The sequence below is a fragment of the Corapipo altera genome, unplaced genomic scaffold (genome assembly GCF_003945725.1).
Source record: "Corapipo altera isolate COAL_440 unplaced genomic scaffold, ASM394572v1 1, whole genome shotgun sequence".
Taxonomy (NCBI): domain Eukaryota; kingdom Metazoa; phylum Chordata; class Aves; order Passeriformes; family Pipridae; genus Corapipo; species Corapipo altera.
The window spans coordinates 24,649,783-24,671,232 of record NW_020884873.1 but is presented as its reverse complement, the minus strand read 5'-3'; the positions used below and the strand labels follow the sequence as shown (position 1 = coordinate 24,671,232).

The 21,450-nt window shown below is 36.8% G+C and overlaps 1 protein-coding gene across 2 annotated transcripts in view; it reads right to left on the bottom strand.

The window, feature by feature from the left end:
• Positions 1–1,245: 1,245 nt before the first annotated feature.
• Positions 1,246–21,450, bottom strand: part of KITLG (KIT ligand) — a 56,359-nt gene continuing 36,154 nt past the window's right edge. The window contains exons 4-10 of one of the 2 annotated variants that reach the window (XM_027666924.1): positions 18,770–18,949; positions 16,705–16,867; positions 15,726–15,821; positions 8,902–9,011; positions 8,214–8,290; positions 6,621–6,705; positions 1,246–5,470 (exon numbers count right to left, since the gene is read on the bottom strand). In XM_027666924.1, coding sequence (XP_027522725.1) covers positions 6,666–6,705; positions 8,214–8,290; positions 8,902–9,011; positions 15,726–15,821; positions 16,705–16,867; positions 18,770–18,949 — 666 coding nt within the window. In that variant the 3' untranslated portion in view covers positions 1,246–5,470; positions 6,621–6,665. The remainder of the gene's footprint in view (positions 5,471–6,620; positions 6,706–8,213; positions 8,291–8,901; positions 9,012–15,725; positions 15,822–16,704; positions 16,868–18,769; positions 18,950–21,450) is intronic. The other variant, XM_027666935.1, reaches the window with a different exon arrangement.

Sequence of the window (21,450 nt, the reverse complement as noted above, 5' to 3'; positions counted from 1 at the left end):
TCTGAATGTGCCCTCTTTAGGTTTAAAACCATTAACCTTTGTCCTTTTGCAACAGGCCCTACTAAAAAGTCTGTCCCCATCTTTCTTATAAACTAACTCTAAGTACTAGAAGGTTGTAATAAGGTCTCCCCAGAACCTTCTCTTCTCCAAGCTAAACAGCTCCAGCTCTCTCAGTCTTTCTTTATAGGAACATATTTCATCCCTCTAACCATTTTTGTGTCCCTCCTCTGGACCCTTTCTAACAGGTCCATACCTTTGCTATGTTGAGGACCCCAGAGCTGGATGCAGTATTTCAGGTAGGGTCTCAGGGCAGAGCAGAGTCATCTCCCTCAACCTGCTCACCACAGTCCCTTTTTATGCAGCCCAGGATGTATTTGACACCACTCAGATTGGTGTTGTCTGCAAACTTGCTGAGAGAGCACTAGATCCCACTGTTTATGACATTGATATTAAACACTACTGTTCCCTCCTCTGAGGGTCACCCCTCACCAACAATCCCCACACCACAGTCAATCTGGACATTGAAGCAGATTATCATTTACCAGCTCCTGACTCCAGTGAGAGTTGTTTTGTTAGCTAAGAATTCTTACATCTCATTTCCAGGTACCTAGCTGTCATTTTTGCCATCTTGAAATACCAAGTCAAATCTGCCTCCTTTATGTTGCATGAAGTTTGCAGCTTCCACATGAAGTTTGCTCATTTCCAACTCTGCAACTACACGGTACTCACGTAGCCCTAGCTGAACTGAGTATCCATCATACTGTTGACCCACCTGAGCCACCAGTGCTGCTCCTCAGGGCACAACTCCTGCTACAGCATCAGTGCTACTCCACTGCTCCATGGCCTCCTTCAAGTCCATCTGCTCTGCCTTTCTGGCTGTGTCCAGACCAACAGCCACAGCTCTCATTTTTGTCCATACCCTAAATTCTGCTATCCCCAAATCCTGCTGCCCTGTGTCCCAGTCCACTAATCGTACTCTCTACCCTTCCTCACCAGTCCTGTCTTTACCTCACTCTTTTTTTCATCTGTATCTGACTACTGTAGCTTCACCTCTCTTTCTTCCAAGGTTCCTTAATGCTCTCCAAGGAAGGTTGAAAGTCTCAGTAGGTTTATCTCTTCCTCTTAGGCCAGCATCCTTTCATTCTCTCTCAGGAATGAAGATGTACCAAAGCTCCCTGAGCAGCTCAGTTTTTTCCTCCCAAACTCATCCTATCCTGGACTTCTTACAGAAAAGTCACAATAAACTGTTGAAACCTGAAAGAAAGGATGCCATTCTCACAGAATAAGCTCTGGTTTCTACTGAAAAACCCTGGTGAATGCTACTTACTGCACAAGAAGTGCACCAGCAACATTCAGGAAATGCATTATGAAGGAGTCTGCATCTAGTAGCATACGTTCTGACAGAATTCTTCCAGGTGATGCAGGACTTAAAGAAAGGTCTTAAATGGGACTGACACAAAGCAATATGGTAATTATTTGGCAGTGCATAATATCTTTATTTAGAACAATAAAGTATATGTATATAATGTAAATTCCAAATTTGAACTGATATAAAAAAGGATGTGGGAAAACATCTATCTTCAAGAGGACACATATGTACACACATCACATTTTAAAAACTTTGTTGATTACCTTCAGTCAGAATGTAACTATGTAAAACTGTGCTGACAGTTACATTTAAATAAATGAATTTGCCCATGATGCAACCAGCAAATGTCTGTGTCTGTCACTAAAGAGCCTGAAGTTTCCATGTTCCATCAATTTGATAACATAATAGCAACATGTCACCATTACTGTAGATCTGCATTTAAGGCAGTTGAATCAGATTCCTGAATTGAAGAATGTTGGATAATTTTTAAATGTAAATCTAACTCAAAATATCAGTATTTTATACATACAGTTAGATTTTCAATTTAGTAGTTGTACTGTGTGTACTGAACAGTTTCAGCATATTACAAAGAGAGAGTAATAGAGAAAACAGAGCTGGTGAGGATGAGAACCCAAAAAAATGTGCAGGTTGTACACATACTCCATAGTCAAGCACATTTATAGTCAAGCACATTTTATAAGAAAGCTTATAAAATGACCTTGTGATGAAATAAGTACCATTAATTCATTCAAGTAAACACAAACCTAAACAGAGTTACTCAGCATACCACTATCTGTTTTTTTTTTCTCACAAAGCCCTTAATAATTGCATGCAAAAGTGAACTATTTCAAAAAAAACTTAAAAATGTTAAGTTTCTCACCACAGATATCCAAAAGCCAAATTTGGCTGACTTTTGTATAAAAAATACAACACCCATTTTCCCCCAATTTCATTTTAAGAGGAAAGGTGTTAGTTTTCCAACTGTGTTAATGCATAGGCTCTGTCTACCCAAAAAGAAGACTGAAAAACTGATCACTCTCCAGAAGTTAAACAGCTTACAATGGAATATAGAGACAGTTAAAAGTCTATTTCCGCCACCCCAACTCCCACTGAGCAGTAACTTTTTCTATTTCCATTTATTTCAAAGATGTCTCACAAGTCAGTTGTCTTTCAAAATGTCACTATGTCCAAAGTAAAGATCTCCTCAGTGGCCACAGAAAGTTTCCAATAAATTCACAATCCCATTTCCAATGCCATGCTATCTACTGCATCTATAGAATGTCTAGAAGTGTCCTTCTTTGCAAGAGGACCGAGAACACCTGATGTTATGTTCAGATCTCTCAAAAGGCAGAGAATGGGAAAACAATGAAGTTGAACAACAGTTCTGCTACTTCATGTGTCATACGACTTTGGTGCGTATTCAAAGAACAAAGTTTGTGATGTGAAGGTGGAAAGTTTGTATATAAATTTTCTTTCTGTTCTCATATAGCCTTAAATTTCCCTTGCTCCACAGAAAGATTAAAGCATCTGACATTATTTGAAAGTGATTTAGCTACTTTTTTGAGATATTGCTCTTGGAAGGTGAATTTTTTGTCGAATCTGTGTTTAATGCATGATTCAATTCATAGTTGATATTTTCTGTAGTATTGAACAGTAGACTAAGAAGCCTAAAATATTGCACATTTTGAATATCGAAGTATAATTTGGGGCACACCAATATGCAACATCATTGTGTATTTGATTTTCTGGACAGAATGCATTTAGGAACAAGAACATTAATAAATACACGGTTATTGTTTGACTGAATCTAAGAAATTTTTTTTAAAACTTCAAATGCATAAGCTTGCCTTAATATCATATTGTATGAAGTATTTAAGGTTTTTGTACAATGTGTAAGGATAACTGCTTCTGGACACTTTTCCATTCAGTCAAAACTAAAACACGGTTATTCTCTACATTACCGATAAAGTGCAAATTTCCATCAAATAGGTCATACTGACATTTTTTTTAGGGTAACTCTTAAATAGGTTTGAAACTCAGAGTCTGAGGGCCTTGTGAGTAAAGAATGACAAAATGTCAAAGGAAACTTAACCGTTTCCATGAATTCCGTGGGGAATTCTGTTATTTGAGGAATGCACTTGCTTTTTAGATGTGATGAACAATCTTGATTATTAATTGGATGAGTTCTACAGGAGCATCTTTCTGAATAAACATGAAGCTTCTCACACTAAGCTTCTTTCGATCTTGTCTAAGAGAATTTCCTCAGATGATGCAAAGTTCTGTTATACTTAACGGAATTATGTTAATTTATACCAGTTGAGTAGGACTTGAAGACCCTTTTCTGACATCCAGGAAATGCAAAAAGGGCTCGAGTATAAATAAAAATTCCACATGATCAAATCCTTGCATCAGTAAATTCATGAGAAGTTTTAAAAATGATCTCATAGAGTAAGAATTCCACGCAGAGTGGCTACATGCACACATCAGCTCTGTCATCAAACATGGTAAGGTTCTGAGGTTTTGTCTTTTTAATAAGTATGTAAGACAGTTTTACAATAATACACACACACTCACGCACACACACATACATGCACACATACGTATATATTATATGTATGATATATTCTTTTTATGCATGGTTCTCAGAAAATTCAGTAGAAGAAAAAAATTCCACAGAACTCTTAAAAACTTTAGTGACTGTACATTTTAAAGAGAACTCAAACTTTATGCAAAACATTAAAAGGGATTTTTTTTTTTTTTTTTTTAATTTCTTAAGTAGCTTAAACTAGAACTCTTGCTGACCTGGTCAATTTGATGACATATGACAGTTTGTCATCTGAAGTGAGCCTTGACCCTTTTGGGAGTAAACCCCCCTAATACCGATAAATAATCACAACCATTATTCGGAAAGAGCCAAGATGAAAAGATGCACTACTACACTTGTAACTTTTACCATGGTATTTTTAGGATTTACTTGAAAATACATGTCTGTACATCAGTCCTGTACATATTCCATTGATGCTATAACAGCAGAAGACAAGTGAGAAACAAAGCCTTTCTCTTTTGTTTCAAAAGAATTAACCTTCAAGAGTGGAGAATGCCAGGATATTAAAGCTTACTTATCACTTAAAACACAATGCAAACATTAATTATAACTGATGTAAGTAAAAGCTAAATACGCTCTCAGTATCTTTCAGATTTCCTACTCTAGACATTTAAAGACAAAGTATCAATGGCATACATCATCAGAATTTAAAACACATTTCACGGATTTGTCTTTATTCTGATGTTTGAATGCAATTCAGACTCTTTACTTTCCCTTAGCATGGCTGGAAATTTCACCAGTGTTCACATCCCCAGCAGTTACTCTGAATGCTTCGAAGCTCTGTGAGTTACATTCACCTCTTGTTTACTTTGTCTTCATCCAGTATTTGCTTCTCCTGAACAGAGACCATCAACGCTGATAAATTCTTGAGGCTTTCTGGGGTGGGCAACCAGCCACCTGGAACCCGACAGAGACCACATGTTGCTGTACACACGACCTTTGCCGGGCATAAAGACAGTTCCTTATAAGTAAAAGTCTAGAACTCTAGTTCATGGCATGACCTTACTTTCAAGTTTTATATACAATATCAAACAGTATGTTATCTGTATCCATTTCTGCATTTTCTGTCAGTTCAGAGATCTCCATCTGAAGACATCAATGTAAGGTAGAGAACACAAAATTTAAATAAAGGTGGAAAGGTATTTATGACTTGCAATGATTATACATAGTTGGAGGCATTTGAAAGATGCTTTTTGTTCAGGACATACTTTGTTTGCCAGAGTCAGATGAAAGTATTAATGCAATTAGAAATCCTCAAATGTCACACAAGGTAGATATTTATATAAGAGACAGTCCTGCTAAGTGCACACTCTTCTTTAATTGTTCAATTCACTGTTGGTTTCACAGTAACAAACACAAATTGTCCTCGTTTCTATATCATGTCTACGAAGTCATGGGCAGCAACAACAGATGCAGACTCAGTCTGTCACTCCAGAAGGAATACGAATGTGCTTAAAGCTGCTTCATTTATGAAGCGAACATGGAACTGTTACCTGCTTGAAGAGAAAAACAGAAACTGATTTTGCTAATTAGTCTTCCTCCCTATATAACTCACAGATATATAACAGAGACATTTTTTCCTTATAATTTTGGAACTAGATAAATTTAATGACACTTGTATAGACATTTCTTTACTCAGAAAGAAAAATATTATAAGATATACTTTCCTGGTCAAGAACACCTTTGCCTGCAAAAGCTCATTGAAGTCATCTAAGGTGATGATTTTACAGAAGTGTTGTTTGTGCATTTTGGTATCGGCAACCTCTGGCAGTAAACTTCCCTTTGAAGTCATCTTGGACAAGTCAATACCAAACTGAGTTTACATGTTTGGAAAAATTGAATGACTTGTCCAATGCAGTGACAGTTTACCTTCTCACTGAGCAGATATTAGAACAAAGCAGCTAAGGAGTCTGAAACTCACTCAAGTTGTAGCTAGCATGATCACATCAAACACTTGAGAGTAACCGCTACAGGACGAACTGCAAACCTGGATTGCCTGTTTACTTTTACATTGCTCTTTCCACCCGTGATATAAAATGAACCATTCAGTGCTACCTGAATCTTCCAGACTCTTTCATACATGGGCTAAGAACAGCACAGTTCCTGTGGTAAGAAGCCTCTTGCCAGAGAAGCACACCATTTTGCAGAGGACAGCTGTGACTGAGAAACCTCACTTGCCTTTGCTGTTCACTCTTGCATACTAAAGCAAGAATGATGCATCTGATGAGGCTACAGAGACTGCAAACTGTGCTGAACAAGCAACAATTAATAAAAGCTCAGCTCTGCTTGACCTGTTCTCCTACACTCACCTGCTACTTTTAGCAGATTGTGTTTTTAGTTCATATTGCTTTCAAACTGCTGTAGGACAACAACTGAAGGCTTCTCCATCACCTCTTGAGCTAAAAAGGAGTAGCAGTATCTGTACTTCACTTTGGAATTCTTGCACATTTCATTTTGAAGCATTCAAGTTAAAAGTCAAGTGTATAAATTAATGGTACAGGATTAATTAAAGTAGTTGTTAAAGATCTTATGCACAAATCAAGCCTACTGATAGCAAGATATATTTTTTTTCCCAAAATGGACTGCTGAACTGCAGAAACTGAGAGTAATTAAGTCTATGGTAAGATTGTTACCAGAAAAACTTACCAGTACATGAAACAGTAACAGTGTTGAGGGGAAAAAAAGTAACAGCTACACTTGTAGATGTTTCTTTTCTTTTTGCTGCAACATACTGGGGGAAAAAAAAAGGTACTTTATTACTATAATACTAGTTTTTTAATTCCAATAGAATAGAAGGATCTGTAAGTTAGTTAAAATAAAAGGGAACCCAAAGTATTTCAATTTATGTTTGCTATTAGTTCTTTCTATTTGTAGATGAATATTCCAAATTTCTCAGGAAGGAGAAATTTCTATTACTCATCTGTGCCATATATGCCAACACATATGCCACATATTTAAGAAGACATCTGATGGAGAATGTAGTCTGTCTAAATTTCCTGCTAAGGTCCTCTCCTGCATTTAACTAATTTTTCCCTCTTTTCTTCATATAAAACAGTGTTTTATATTTCCTGTGAAGTTTAAAGGAAGATGTATGTTCCATTTCACAGGTTTCAATATCTGTGAGGATGAGGTGTAGAATGAGTTACTCATAGCTACTAATATATTTGGTGAATATACAGTCTTTCATTCTATATACTATACATGAAGTAAATTTGTTTTAAGGATTTATTATTTTAGCAAGCCTAAACACTGAAAACTTCAGCTCCTGTGACCAAACTGCTAGATCAGAACTTTGCCTGTTTCTGTATTCAATAGCAGGCAGCACCGGACATTTCACACAGTGTGAGAGGACTACAGTATGTGTCCTTCTACCAACCGCATCAGATCTTTTCGTAAGTACCTCATAGTTAAAATCTGACAAAAAGTCATGAAATATGAAGTTAAACAGTACTCTCAAAATGCTATAGCATGAATATCCCTAAGACCTTTTCTGAATTCCACAGAATTCTTTGCCCAAGTCATATCCAAGGAACTTCAAACTCTTTAATTGTTATTTCTAAGGTATATTTGATTGGCTGAGTTACACAGAACTTCTTCTGTTTAAAAGTCTGACAAAGCCACGTTTAAGTATGAGTTTAACTATGAACAGAGCCTTGAATTGTTTCAGGATGACCGTAGGAAGTGATTAGGATTTAAATGAGTCCTCGTCAACTTTCTACAAGCATAAAAAAAACCCCCTGGAAAACACAATATCCCGGGGAATACAAAAAAGTAAAAGAACACAAAAAATGTTAAGTGTAATGTTAATGTAAAAGTATTTAAAAGGATTTAGAAACACAACCAGGAAGACACTGCTTTCTATTTATTTCCAAATCCTAGCTTTACACTGTAGTGTCAGCCTAGCTTTACACCACACAGCAAATGACAACATTCATTTTATTTTGTTGCTTCCCCTATAGGTCTCAGCAATCCTTTCTCACAGTGGGAGTAAGGACAGACAAAGTAAAGGTAATGTCTTCTTTATAAAATTTTGTAAGCAGAAATATTCTCCATATCAATTTCTATATTTACACCAAAGGGTCCTTTAAAGGGCACACCCTAAACACACATTTAACCTCTGCAGCAAGACCCCATGTTTGCAGGTTTTTTGTGTTTGTCATAGAGCTAGAGAGTAACAGGAAGTGGCTCTCAAAGATAAAATCACATTTTCAAATGTAAATATCAAGTGAAATACTATACCTTATCTCATTTTCCTCTTGACAGTCATGACACTGTGTAGTTTCAACACTTTCTGGTCTGGATTCGGGATGTGTTTTCTAGGAAGAAAATGCATTAAATATTTCTAAAGCTCCGTAAACAATTGCAGTATGTTTCAATTTGCTTCATATTTTCAGTATCAAAGTCAGCTTGCACAATGCAGGTCAAATCTGCTACTGATATAATTTTACTATTGAAGTCTTTGTATTGTAGGGGCAAAAGCAAAAAAAAAATCTATTCTCAATATACAATAGGAGAAATGGAGAATTGGGTGAATCCCACATCGTGCCTTGCAGAATATACCACCTAAGGAGCCTTTCTGCTGTGCCTTTTGCAACTGGATATGCCTATCTCATACTGGCCTTTTTAGCCACCAAAGTGCTTGTAACAAACGTGGGTAGAGCCTTCCCCAAATCTTCATTCGGGAAGCCCAGCCATGATGAGTTTCCAATTAGGCAGCGATCATGCTGATAAGACAGGATTTGCACTTTGACAGTGGAATTCAAGAATTTGACATCTGCATTTCATTTACATCTGCATTCCACAGTTCAGTGAAAATCAGAAGAGGTGTCTCTTGTTTTCAAATGCAGAATGGTTCTGTTCTTTCCACCTCCCCCTAGCTAAGAAATGTAGTATCACTAGGTAAACAATTAAATGTAGTATTTCTTACCTTCCAGTATATGGCTCCCAAAATAAAGCCAATAAGAAGAGACAGCAATGATGTCAATGCTATGCTGATCCCTTGCAGGCTGGAGCTGCTAATGAAGCCAAGTGCTTCGTCTGTAATTAAAGATACTCTGTTAGTGAAGGTAGATTTATAGAAGAAAACTATCTTCAGGGCAACACTGCTAGCAAGAGCACTTTCAAGCACCACCTACATAACAGCATCTTAAATAGCAGAACAGATACTTCTGCGCTATGTACATGAAGAGCATGTACATATGTACAGTGCTATGTACATGAAGAGTACTTCATACAAAATCTTACAGGAAGTTTTTGACCATGAGGATGCTTCATCCAATTCTGAAATAACTGTGTTTAAAAGTACCAACACTAATTCTCTTTCTGTCACTTGTAGAGAATTCTCTCTTTCCCACACTTCAAAGTTTTGGATTTATTAATTCTTGGAGGTCTTATTTTGAAACACAAAGTAATTATTTGGAAAACAATATATGTTAATTTGTGCATTTTCCTAAGTTCCATCAGAGACCTCCCAATGACTGCAGACAGACACTTTTCCTTGCCACTAATGAATGACCAACATGAGGCCACTTGAGGGTGGTTAATTTAACAAAAGCCTGACCATTTCTAACATCTTCTTGGAAAGGTGCCACTGACTTCTGCAATATCAAACCTTTGGTACCTTGAGGTCTAGCTGTGTGCTATTTGGTTATAACCATTTCTTGATAGCTTTTAACATTTTAAACAGAAGAGCAGCAATCCTAGTCTTTCCATTCCCCTCACAGGAAGCTGCACACATGCTGAGACTAAAATTTGGCCCTGCAGTTATTTAATGAAGAGCAGGATGTGAAAAGTCCTAGAGAGTCACCTGGGGATTCTCCTTCTGAAATGCAAAGTGAGCCATAGCAGACTGTTAGTTTAGGCATCATCCACCCCATTTTGTTTCATTTTAAGATTGTGAGTCTGCAGTTCCAATGGTGGACATATTGTCAGATTACAAGAAAAGAACCAAACTGTAAGTGCTGGAAAAGTATAGCTGATTGGATACACAGAAAGGAAAATGAACTGACAGCACTCCAAATTTGTGCAACTGATGCAAAGACAAATGTCTAAGCACATACAGTATGATATACTGGGTCAAACAATGTGTTTAGTACATTACTAAACAGCTTCCAAAAAACACTTCAGTTTAGAAAGGAGCATTCTTACAATTATCTAACAATTCATTTTCAACTTTCTGAGATTTTCTGGTTGATTAGTAAATTTTAGACAAATATCCTTTTAATCCCTGAAATTCAGCTGTGTTTTCTAGGCTCAATGCAGACAGAACTAAAAAGTAAGACAGTATAAAGTCTGTATCTTATATATTCATATAATACATAGCTCTCTTTACAAAGTATACTGTTTACAAAGTATAGGTTCTGACTGTAGTGGCTTGAATTTCACTTAAATCTGGTAAGACTCGGTACACTAAAAGGAAGTATTAGTCAAGCAGAACCAATGCTAGTTTACCGTGAAAGAAATCTGTCTACAGAGGAGAAGGGAAAGATAGCAGATAAAGTTCTACAGAGGTGAACATCAACTGAAAAAGAGAGGTTATTGATTAATCTGTCTCTACGTGCTCAGAAATTAAAGCCAAGGTCAGAAAATAACTGGGGGGACATATCTTTTCTAACTTTTTCTCTCAGATTAGGCACAGAGAATGTTTGCTTGCAGAACTGATCTTCAGAAAAACTGGGTAAATCCAAGTGGGGTAGAGCTAGCCTGAACAACTCAAAAAAGCCTTCCTGTCATTACTTTATCTGAACTGTATTCTCAGAAGAAAATTCCTACACTGTTCTTGTGCTCTAGGCAAGAAAAGTGTAACCTTCATTTGCCTAATGCCATTCCTCCCAGTGAGAGACTGCTGAGTTACACAATTAAATTATGTAAATCGTATGGAGATGGTCATGTTTTCCAGATTCTAACCTGCAAACTTCAGAAAAAAATTAAAAAGTGAAATAAAAATCAAAGGAAAGACTCTTCAGGTCATTTAGAAAATAATGTATTTGATAACATTATGGTAGAGTGTACAACCTCAAAAACCCTCTGCCTACCTGCAATGCTGGGCAGCATGTCATGGCAAGTATGCTGTTTTCTAAATGAACTTCTAGAGAAACGTTCTGTATGCAGGGCAACCAGTGATAGTTTAGCACCCTTGTTTTTAACAGCATTTTTCACAAACTTAATGGAATACTACACTACAGAAGAGACCCTTTAAAATGAGGTATCTAAAACTGAAAAAAAAAATCTGATTTTTGAGAAGTTATCTCCAATGTAGATGATTTCTGCATCATCTATGGAAAACTGAAAGGAATTCATAATAAGCTTTTTCCATGTGGGGACCTGTAACCCAGAAACAGAGCCTAAATACAGTCTCATTGTGACATCCTTCCCAGTCCACCTTCTAAAAATGACAATAGATTTACTTTTTTCATGACTTGATATATCATGCATGAATTAATTTGAAAATTAAGTAACCCTTAACTACCTTAAAAAGCAAACAACAACAGATTATTTAATTTTACACTGAAGTCCTGAAAAAAGTCTCGTGAAAGATCTGGGGAGAATGAAATGAGTCATGAGAGGTTCCTTCATTGTCTTTTATTTATATTAATATCTAAAACAGAACAGGTTGGAGAATTATGTGTCTGGAGAACCTCACGGAGACTTGTGTCCTAATGAAGAAAAGGGAGATAAGGAAAGCAAACTGGCTACCATTAAGGTTTTGTTCCTTTCATAGGGACTGTTTCCTCTGTTAGAAACTTAAGAGCTCTACACAGAAAGACTCTGACTCCCATCAGTTGTAAAGACAGAGTAGGAAACCAGGTATAACAGGAACTCTGTGAACTCTTTGGGCAATACTAGAGAAGGTGCTGGCTTTGCAGTTAGTATATTATCTACTTTAACAGACTCTATCCAGCGAAGTACAAAAGGGGAGTGGATGCAGGCCACCACCTCTCAGAGCTCTCACTCTGCATCTCATGGAAGATACCCTAAGGAGTCGAGCTCAATTCATGCTGATTTATGTATAGTCTTCATGGACATTGGGATGTTCAAGCCGTGCACAAAATATATTTACATCAAAAGCCACTCAGCTACACAACTAAGTTACTGAGCTGCTTCCTACTTGAGCCGTATGTGATTATGATTCAAAGCACTGACTTGATTTTTTTTTTGCCATATATGTCTCAAAGGAATTTGAAGTTTACCTCTGCTCAGTTCCAACACAATTACCACAAGATCTTATCTGTAAAAATGCAGAGCAGCTCTCACCTGTTCATTAGGGTTTTCCATTAACTATGAAGTTGGAACAAAGGAACAAAGGCACAGAAGGCAACACCAATTGCATTAAGCCACGGGTGAACATTTTCAAATTGTAGTGCAATTACTGAATTAAACGATGGTATTTTTTGCTTAATTAAAAAAGGAGACCTTATTCCTAAAAGCAATCATAGAGATCTCTGTGTTTACACATTCTTTGAGCTTCTTGGTACTGAATAACAAAGCTAAATTATTATGAGAAAATTATAGGCAAAAATGGAAGAAGGAACTACTGAACTTTTCTTGAAAATATAAAGAACATCATGGCAATAAATTGAGGAATAAATGTTTGTAACAGCTACTAAATTCAAGCTTTGATCAGAGCAATATGAGATTAATCTTATGGGGAAAAAAAATAAAAGACTACTATTTAGTGTTTTGTTCAACCACTGAAAGAAGAGATCAGGATTCAAGTCTTCCTATCCTAACACTTGTTCTTCACACAGGAACCATCTGAACTCATCTGAATTCTTTAGACTATGTGAGGTATAATGATCCAGAGAAATACCAGCAAGACTGGGACTTAAACAGTACAGTCATGGAACACAAAGAGAAAAAAACCAAACCTCTTTAAATAAATTGGGAATGCTGGTGGTGGTGTCTTGAGAATTCTATGGAGGAAAAGATGGAGTGGGAACATGCCACAAATCTACATTCAATATTACAGGAATGAAAACAACACTACTGCCATTAAAAAAAAAATAGAATAGCATAATTGTTCTATTTTACATTTAGTTGGGCTAAGATTTTTGGTGTAGATTTAGTTAAGATTCTACTATATTATCATCCTTTAGTTTTATTGTCGTGTAAAAACAACGGAGTCGTGAAACATGGCTCTTTCAACAAAAGCAGGAACAACATTAAAACACATAATTTATCTTATTTATATACAATTTATATGATCATTATTTCACAAATTATTTTATTAGATGATGCATTTCAGATTTGTCTAAGTTGAATTTAGAATGAGGAGCAGGCCAAGTCATCTGACTACACAGATTTTATTAATAAATTCAAAATTTATTATTAATCTGGAGGGGTTCTTTTGCAAACACTGAATGCTTCTAAATGCTCTTGAAACTATTAAACTAAAAAATAGCTCAATTTAAAACTATTTAAAATTAAAGAGAGTTATTTTTTAAAAAAATTACTGCAGTTCATGTCTGAAGATGTTTTTTTCAGGCCTCCCCTCTTCTCTAAATGTTTTCCTTTTCGAAATTTGAATCTAGTTGTGCTGTCCTGAAAACAGACTAGGGAGTCTTCACATGGGAAATAATAAGGTTTATACATTGTTGTTCCTTCCAAGAAGATAAGGATTAACTAAAACCAAAACTTCCTCAGCAATAAAGTCAAGACAAAACTAAAATCAGTACTGAAGGCCATTTCAGGGAGTAAAACGGAGATGCCAATAAAGATTTCACAGCTCTCTCCCTGCAAAAAACTCCAAACAAATAACTGTAGTCTAATCAGTCGGTATTCAAGTTAATGTAATTTAATCTGATTATGAGTTCAAACTGTCCCCAGCCCCAGACACACAGTCCTCATGTCATTTCTACATAAGGCTGTTAACTGATATCCAATTTTCCAATAAATTGCTTAAGAGAATGATAATCAGTTAAAACACACCTGTACAGCATATGGCAGCCAAGCAATTTCTTTGACTTACTGCATTATTTTAATTAGGATTTTTTCCTACTTGATTATCAGTTCCAATTATAAAACAAGATTAATAATCCTGCTTCTGTGCTCTCCTCCACAGTACAGACACAGGTGCCACACTTCACTGCACTGCCCGGCATCCCTCCTGATATTGTACTGGGTCCAAATCCTTTTATCTGAACTACTCCTGTAATCTCTGTCTGTCTTTTGGCTCCTTGATTCATTCCCATTGCTTCAGGCTGTGGCTGAATATTTTTCCTCTAGCAGTGACAGCAAAAATTATCACATGTTCAGACCCGAGAGAGAAATAGGTATGCATTCTTTAACCCCCTCCTGGTGCCTCACAGTTGGCCCTGAGCTCAGTAAGTTGCTTGCTGAGGTCACAGCTCTGCGACCTCTTGGCAGGGAATCTATGGCAGGGAGGCTTCTCTTTTCCAGAGAGGTAGGCTAGCAGCCAGGAGTTGAGGGTGGCTTTTTATTCCAGACTTCTACTCTAAGAGTTCTGGGATATGATGACTTAAGACCTTCTCTTAATTAGAAAGAAATCAGGAAGGGCTTCAAATCTGATGGCCTCTGTGAGCTAGCTGAGATAGCATGCATGGTGCCAAAAGCCTAGAGAGTAGATTGCACATTCCCAAGAGAAGCAGCATGAGCAGAAACTCAGGCTTAATAGTATCTGTCCCACCAACAGGACAGATTAGGCTACCAACAGGCTGTGTCCAACAGGGTACATTAGGCTGCCTCCTTGCACATGATTTCTTATACACAGGGATTACCAGCCATACGCTTCACCATCGTACATTATGATAACATAGATGTTCGTGAAGTGAAAACTGGAAATTGTAAAGAGAGACAGACACACATTATTATCCTCACACGTCTGGGAAACAGGAACAAGGAAACAATAGCATGATTGAGCTTCGATCACCATTTCAGAAACCTCTAAGGAAAATCCCCTTCTTTTGTTCACATGGGAAGCTCCAGAGATTATTCACCTTGTTGTACGATGTCACTAAAAGCCCCTGAAATTTCACTGTTTCCTCCCACCTCAGATTCCTACACCTCTTCTGACCTCACGATGGGAAACGTTGAAGCTCTTAAATCAATATTTAAGAGCTCTCTTATCAATATTTAAGGGCTCTCTTATCTGTCAGTGACAGATAAGACATATAATACAGTGACTAAGACAGATGAGAAACGTGGAGATGATTATGCAAGAGAGAAAACTACAGCCTGCCAAAAGTGTAGTGGTTTTGTCATTGACCCCAACTGAAAGCACACAGACTGTGGAGGCAGCCCTACTGCAACTACGGCTAGCAAACATGGGAACTGTCTTCAGGTCTGGTGTAAAACCAGATTGACAGTACTTCCAAAATGCAATGTACAGGCAATCTCTTTGTCCATGTGAGTATCCTCAGCTGATTTATAATAGCTATTCTGTTCACTTGGAGCAACTTCCTTTTCAGAGAGTTAAAATGAAGTGTCTGGGACAGGCAAATTTGCTGAGGCCACATGACTAGTGAGACCTCACGACAGCCAAAACAAAGAGGCCTGGCCTCTCCAAGTTGTAGAGAGCTGTCACATCATTGTAACTTGATAGCATCTATACATTTTGGTTAGATAAGTTCATTGCATTTCAATATGACAGCTGAGAAACACATGGTACACAATTAGGATCATGTAACTTCCCATTAATTTGCACAATTAATGACATTCTTTTCCTCTGAGCTCTCATAAAAATCAGCTACTAGAACAAAATGGAGACACATATATTCAATCACTTGTACTTACTGTTACTGCTTGTGCTACTGCCAATGCTGTCATTCCTAAGGGAGCTGGCAGCAACAGGAGGAAACAAAAATGTGTTTGTGACAGCGACTCTGGAATCTAAATAGAAAATGAGTGCGTCAGCATTACGAAACTTAAAATACAGTTCCTTCTATATAAGATGATGGGCTATAGGGCTACTCTGATGTGGCTATAGGGCTGTTTTTCAAAATTGGATGTAGGGCTGTTTATATAGTGGATTAAGCAAAAAAAGGCAGTTTCATTAAGAAGTAGTAGTGTCTACACTCTGAGATGCTGCTGAATAGCTAATCTGGAAAAGCAATTGCTGCAAACAAGCTCTTAGGTTATGGCACTGTTCTACTAGTGGTGTAACTGTGCAACTGGATACGTTGCCTTAATTAAAAAGCTAATAGCTGTCACTAGAGACAGTAAAAGAAAAGATAATAAAAACCTTCCGTTTACTGGAAGGATGAGAAAAAACTGCAGGAGCCTAACTTGAGCTTGTTAAAATTTTTGAATGAAGTAAACATGGCCCTTTTCAGTAGAGGGGAGATGAATATGAAGACGACTTGAGGCTGCTGCAATTTGCAGCTTGTCCTGTCTTCCTGCCCTTTCAGTAGTGCAATCTTAGGCTCCTTTGCTGCCTTATAAAAACTAAATAGAGCATTAAAAGAGATAAGAGCAATGTAAAAAGACAATCCAGGATATATTTGGAATGAAAAGAAGCAGAGTAATGCACTGTGAGGTTATTTGGATTATATCAAGGAATGATGTCTCTAGGAATGATGACACTAGTTTTTCTGTCACATATAATTTACCTTCAAACAGAAATACAACCTTCAGTGTCAGTAGTAATTCTAACTTGCACTAAAAAAGGTGACATGGAGGTACAGTATCAGAACCTTAGTATCTCTGAAATTCAAGGAAAATCACCCATTTATATCTACTTAAATTCTTTTCCCCAAAACAAGAGCCATCTTACCATTCTCTGGTGTTTCTACTGTTGAAGGCAGAATGCAGTCATTCTTATCCAGTGTGTCTGCAAACTCCTTGTAGACCTCAATGGTACTATTAAAGTGCCTAAAAAAATCCTCAGGAATGAAGTGACCTTCTTCATAAAGGTGACCGTTTTCTTTTACAAAATCCTAGCATAAAATACAGAATTCAGCTTGAAAGAAGGTCAAGAGAGATGCTCATTTCAACACCTCAACAGATGACAAAAATATCCCATGATGACACAAAACAGTTTAAATTTTTAACCTGCAGAAGACCATATTGGCTGTGTACAATCTTCATAAAACATACAAGTCTTCTGATCTGAGGATTTCAAATTAGCTTTGCAAATAGAAATTAATTATTAATGTAGCGTTGTAAAATTGTTAAGGAATGAAAGTCAGTCTCCCATCCTACATTGAAAATGAAGAGATGTTTTTTTAATTCCACTCATTTAAAAAATACCTTGATTTCACATTACTTTGCAATGTTTCACATGATTCTTTTAATCTGAACACATGAAAACAACACAATCATTGGTATTGCCATTAAGAGTACAGGGAACAGAATACAATAGCTGAAATACAACACTGCACAGAAGCAGGCTGAGATCCCTGATAATGTACCTAAAAACAAGAGCAGGACTATAAACAAGGAAGCCCAATCACTCTGAGACCTAACAGACAAGTGTGTTATGCCACACTAAACAATAAGATTGAGATCTATGTTAAGATGATTGAGAGTTACCCTTTTTTTTTTTTTCTTTTTACCTGATTCTGGCTTTCATAACAGTTGTTTCTTATGCCAGGAGGTCAAATTTGGCCTGGGATTAATCTGTACTCCCAAGAAGGAAGACAGAGGTAAGAATGTTGTTTAAATATGTCCTAAGGAAAACTTCCTGGGTTTGGTTCCAAAATTATTTTATATTTAATGTTGAAAGTACTAGACTAAAGATCATTTTTCTCTGAGGAAATCAATAGCTAGTTGTTTCTCTGAATTACAGGACATTTACTTCTCCATTCTACAAAATAAAATTCCTTTTCCCCAACCACATCCCAGCTGAGTGCTTTGAATCAACAGGACAAAAATAAAAAATAAAAAAAAAATTATATATACATTGAAGATTTGACAGAATTCAGTTTGAAATGGAAAGTAGGGAATGTCTAAATACTCTCACCAATGTAATGTAAATACATGAGAAGGTTACACAGTTTTTGCTCTCTAAATGCACCTGAGTGTTTTAATTCATTTGATTCATTCTGAGTGTTGAAAAGGTACAATTACAACAGCTAAGAATTTAGTTGACAAAAGTAAACGTATATGGAAGATGAAATCCTTGCTCTAAAGAACATGATAGATTTTGCCTGTTTTATTCGGTGGAAAAAAACTTCAACTACTGAACTTACTTTTAATTACTGGTTACAGATACATAGGGGACTAGAAAATTAATTTTTCCCCCCCCCCCTTCACACAAGAGAATCAGCTGTCTCTTGAGTGAGACACCTGGAATCCTTCCAGCTGCTGTAGGAATCCAGAAACACATGGAATGGGCCGATATGCTATGGTCTTTTCTGTGCCTTTGTATAAAAAAGTTCATTAAACCATGGCAAAGCTTACAGAGCTTCACATACTAAGAATATATTAATAGCTTCAACCATATCATCTTTAAATTTACTTTAAGATCACTAGCAAAATGAATCATCCAAGCTGGGTGCACAAGGAAGATATCTGCTCATTTCAAACAGTCCAGGATGAATGAATTATCCTAAATATGATGGTCACATTTTTGACTATTTAAATAACTGTACACAGGTCATTTTATACACTGTAATTCCCTGTAAGCCATTTTTGTCTGAAGCAAGAGATAACATCTAGCCAATGTTAGAACAGTGTAATCTGTTTCTAAACAAAGTAGGGTTTCAGAGGTACAGGAATAGAAATGAGAACAAATCTAAGGAAGCTTTGGACATTTTTAAACTACTACTGAGTACTGCATAACAGAAAGTAAGAATAAAAATATCCAGTATAAAAGTAGAAACTCTGTGTAAGATTACCTTGTTTTTATCAAAAGCAAGGCATGCCATAAGATCATTAATTATCCTTGTGAGATTATTGATGATTGAATAGTTGCTTAAAACATCTGACATATCTGAAATGTCTGAAAATTTCTGGAGAAGATTATGTAGACTCCTTGAAAATTCAGGCACCATCAAATGCAACCAACAGTGATCAGGCTGTCAGGGGAAAAAAAGAGAAACAGAGGTAGATTAAATATCAGACTTTTGTAAAAACTGGTTAAGCAGCAAAATGTGCAAAAGTAGATTAGACTGTTCTTTCCAATTTAAATTATCTCAAGAGTCTAAATTAAAATTATTCTTCTTTAGTGTGGCCAACTTTCTCTTCAGTCATTTTGGTCAAATTTCTATTCTCACTGATACTGACATATTTATGGTTGTCTGTTAAATGACATCTCTTCATTAAAATTTTTAATGAATACCGAGTATCAGTCTGTTAAGAATTTGAGCCTTGGGACATGTTACTATGAACCCTAATCCATGGTTTCATTAACCTATTTATTTTATTCAAACACCTACTGTTTTAACAATTCTTTAAACCAACATCAGTTTTCATTTTATTATTGTTACCTTACATGACTCAGTTAACCCCAAAGATCCTTGATTTAAATTTCTTCTCAGGAAGGTTTCCTTAAATACTTTGCATGAAATCCTTGTGTGCTTTCATGCACCTTTAAACTAGTTAGATTAGTTAATTTCTTCTCTTCAGCTTTTTCACTAAATGCCACTAGATCTAAACAGTTTCTAGATCTTTTTTTCCCTGACAAAAGGTTTTCAATGACAAAAGCGTTCTGTGCAGCCTGTTGCTGTATGTGCCACTGGAATAGAGTTCAAATCCTTTCACTGACACCTATGCAATTAGTTTGCAGAAAAAGTTTGTACAGTTGTTCACATGACTGAAACCTTGTAATTCATCTTGCTGTCTGAGAGGGAGTCATTAACTTCTTTTACTTAGATTTATATAACAGTAGGCAAATAGATAAAACAGTGGCCCAGCCCTGGAAAAACCCTAGGTCAATATGATCAGCAAAAATACAGGTAATGGACTAGTCACACTGCAACTCTTATCTGGAAATCCCTTCCCAATAAATGCTGAATTTTTACTGGTAAATGTTATGGGAATTTATTCCATGTGTGAAGTTATTTTTTCCATTGTTGAAAATGTCTCAGGATCATTAAAGCCTTCTAGATACAAAAATCTTGGCCCAACAAAACCTACGTACTCTCAGTATCACTAAACCAGTTTCCAACTGCTGCCCAGTGCATGGGCATCATCCGCTGAATCCACCTCCTGCAATGCATAGCAAATGTTTGATGTATGCACTTCTAGGTTTAATCTCATTTTACTCAATTTCTTTAATAAACCCTCATAAAGAATCTTTATTAAAAAAAAAAATTATCCACAGGTGTTGTTCTGCTTTGATGTGTAAATGTTTTGACAAGAAAAAATACACTTCACGTTTTTGAAGAATAATCAGACTGTTAGGCTTTCAGGCTTAGAGAACTAAATGTAAATACATTGTTCAGCTCCATTTGACTTTCCACTTCTGTGTATGACTCTCTCACACAATGATAACAAGTGGAAAATCAGTGATACCACCTTCTGTAATTATGTCAACAATTACTTTTTCTTTAAGAATGAAACAAAAAGTGGAATGGATGGTATCTGGCCTGATTCAGCTTCCCTTTTTTCCTTCAAGCACAAGGTGAGGGGAGAGATAGAAGCAAATAAATCAGAGAAAGCTTGTTGAAACATACTCCGTTCAAGCAGCATATGTTGTGCCACGTCCCACTGCCAACAAGAGAGACTATTTTTTTTCTTCTGCTTTGGTGTAGGAACACTGACACAGAACTGTGCTTCTCTGAACTGGAAACCCTTTTCCTCTGAGGTTTTGAGGGTGTGCATTCTCCTCTGGCAGAAACTAGAAGCTTGTCGCTTCTCCTAGTGAGCATTTGGCAATTCCAGCAGGGAGTCTATTTTGTTGCTCCTGCAGTTTAGCACGTGTGTGGGTGTCTCCTCTGAACTGTTCTCACCTACAAAGCTGTATTTCATGAGAGCTCTAAGTTTTCTTTTCACTAATATCAAGCTGTACAATCACTTGCTACCTCAATACCTACCATAACAAGTAGGAAACTGCTCAAATTGAAAAATTTGGTGTTGTTTGCTAGGAGAAATGGAGGTTTAACTCTCAGTTTTTTGTGTAAACTTTGACCAAGATTTACATTTTAGGGCAATTGCAAACCTGACTTCTCCTTTACTTCCAGGTAGCTCTCAGTTAGCTTTTACTTTCTTCACCTGTGTAACAGTTTGAAGTTTATATCATCTTCTGAATTCAGCCTCTGCTGCTGTCGTCTTTGCCTTTTAACCTGCAGGCTAGACTACACAGTTCACTCTATGGAAGATCACATTTAAAGCCGCTCAGTTGCCTTGAGCTCATGCATAATGCAACAACCTTTCTCATTAATGGATTGGTCAGTCTGTTCCTGTTACATGCACTACACTGGCTTCCCGTCTGCTTTGCATTTACCCTGTCTTTCTACCTCTAGTCATCTACATTTGAGACTTGCTACTTCGGGTACACTACCCACTTTATGCATGCACAGAAGATTGAAATCTATTGAAAAAAAATTGCAGAGTACCATTTCAATCCCTTCAGAGA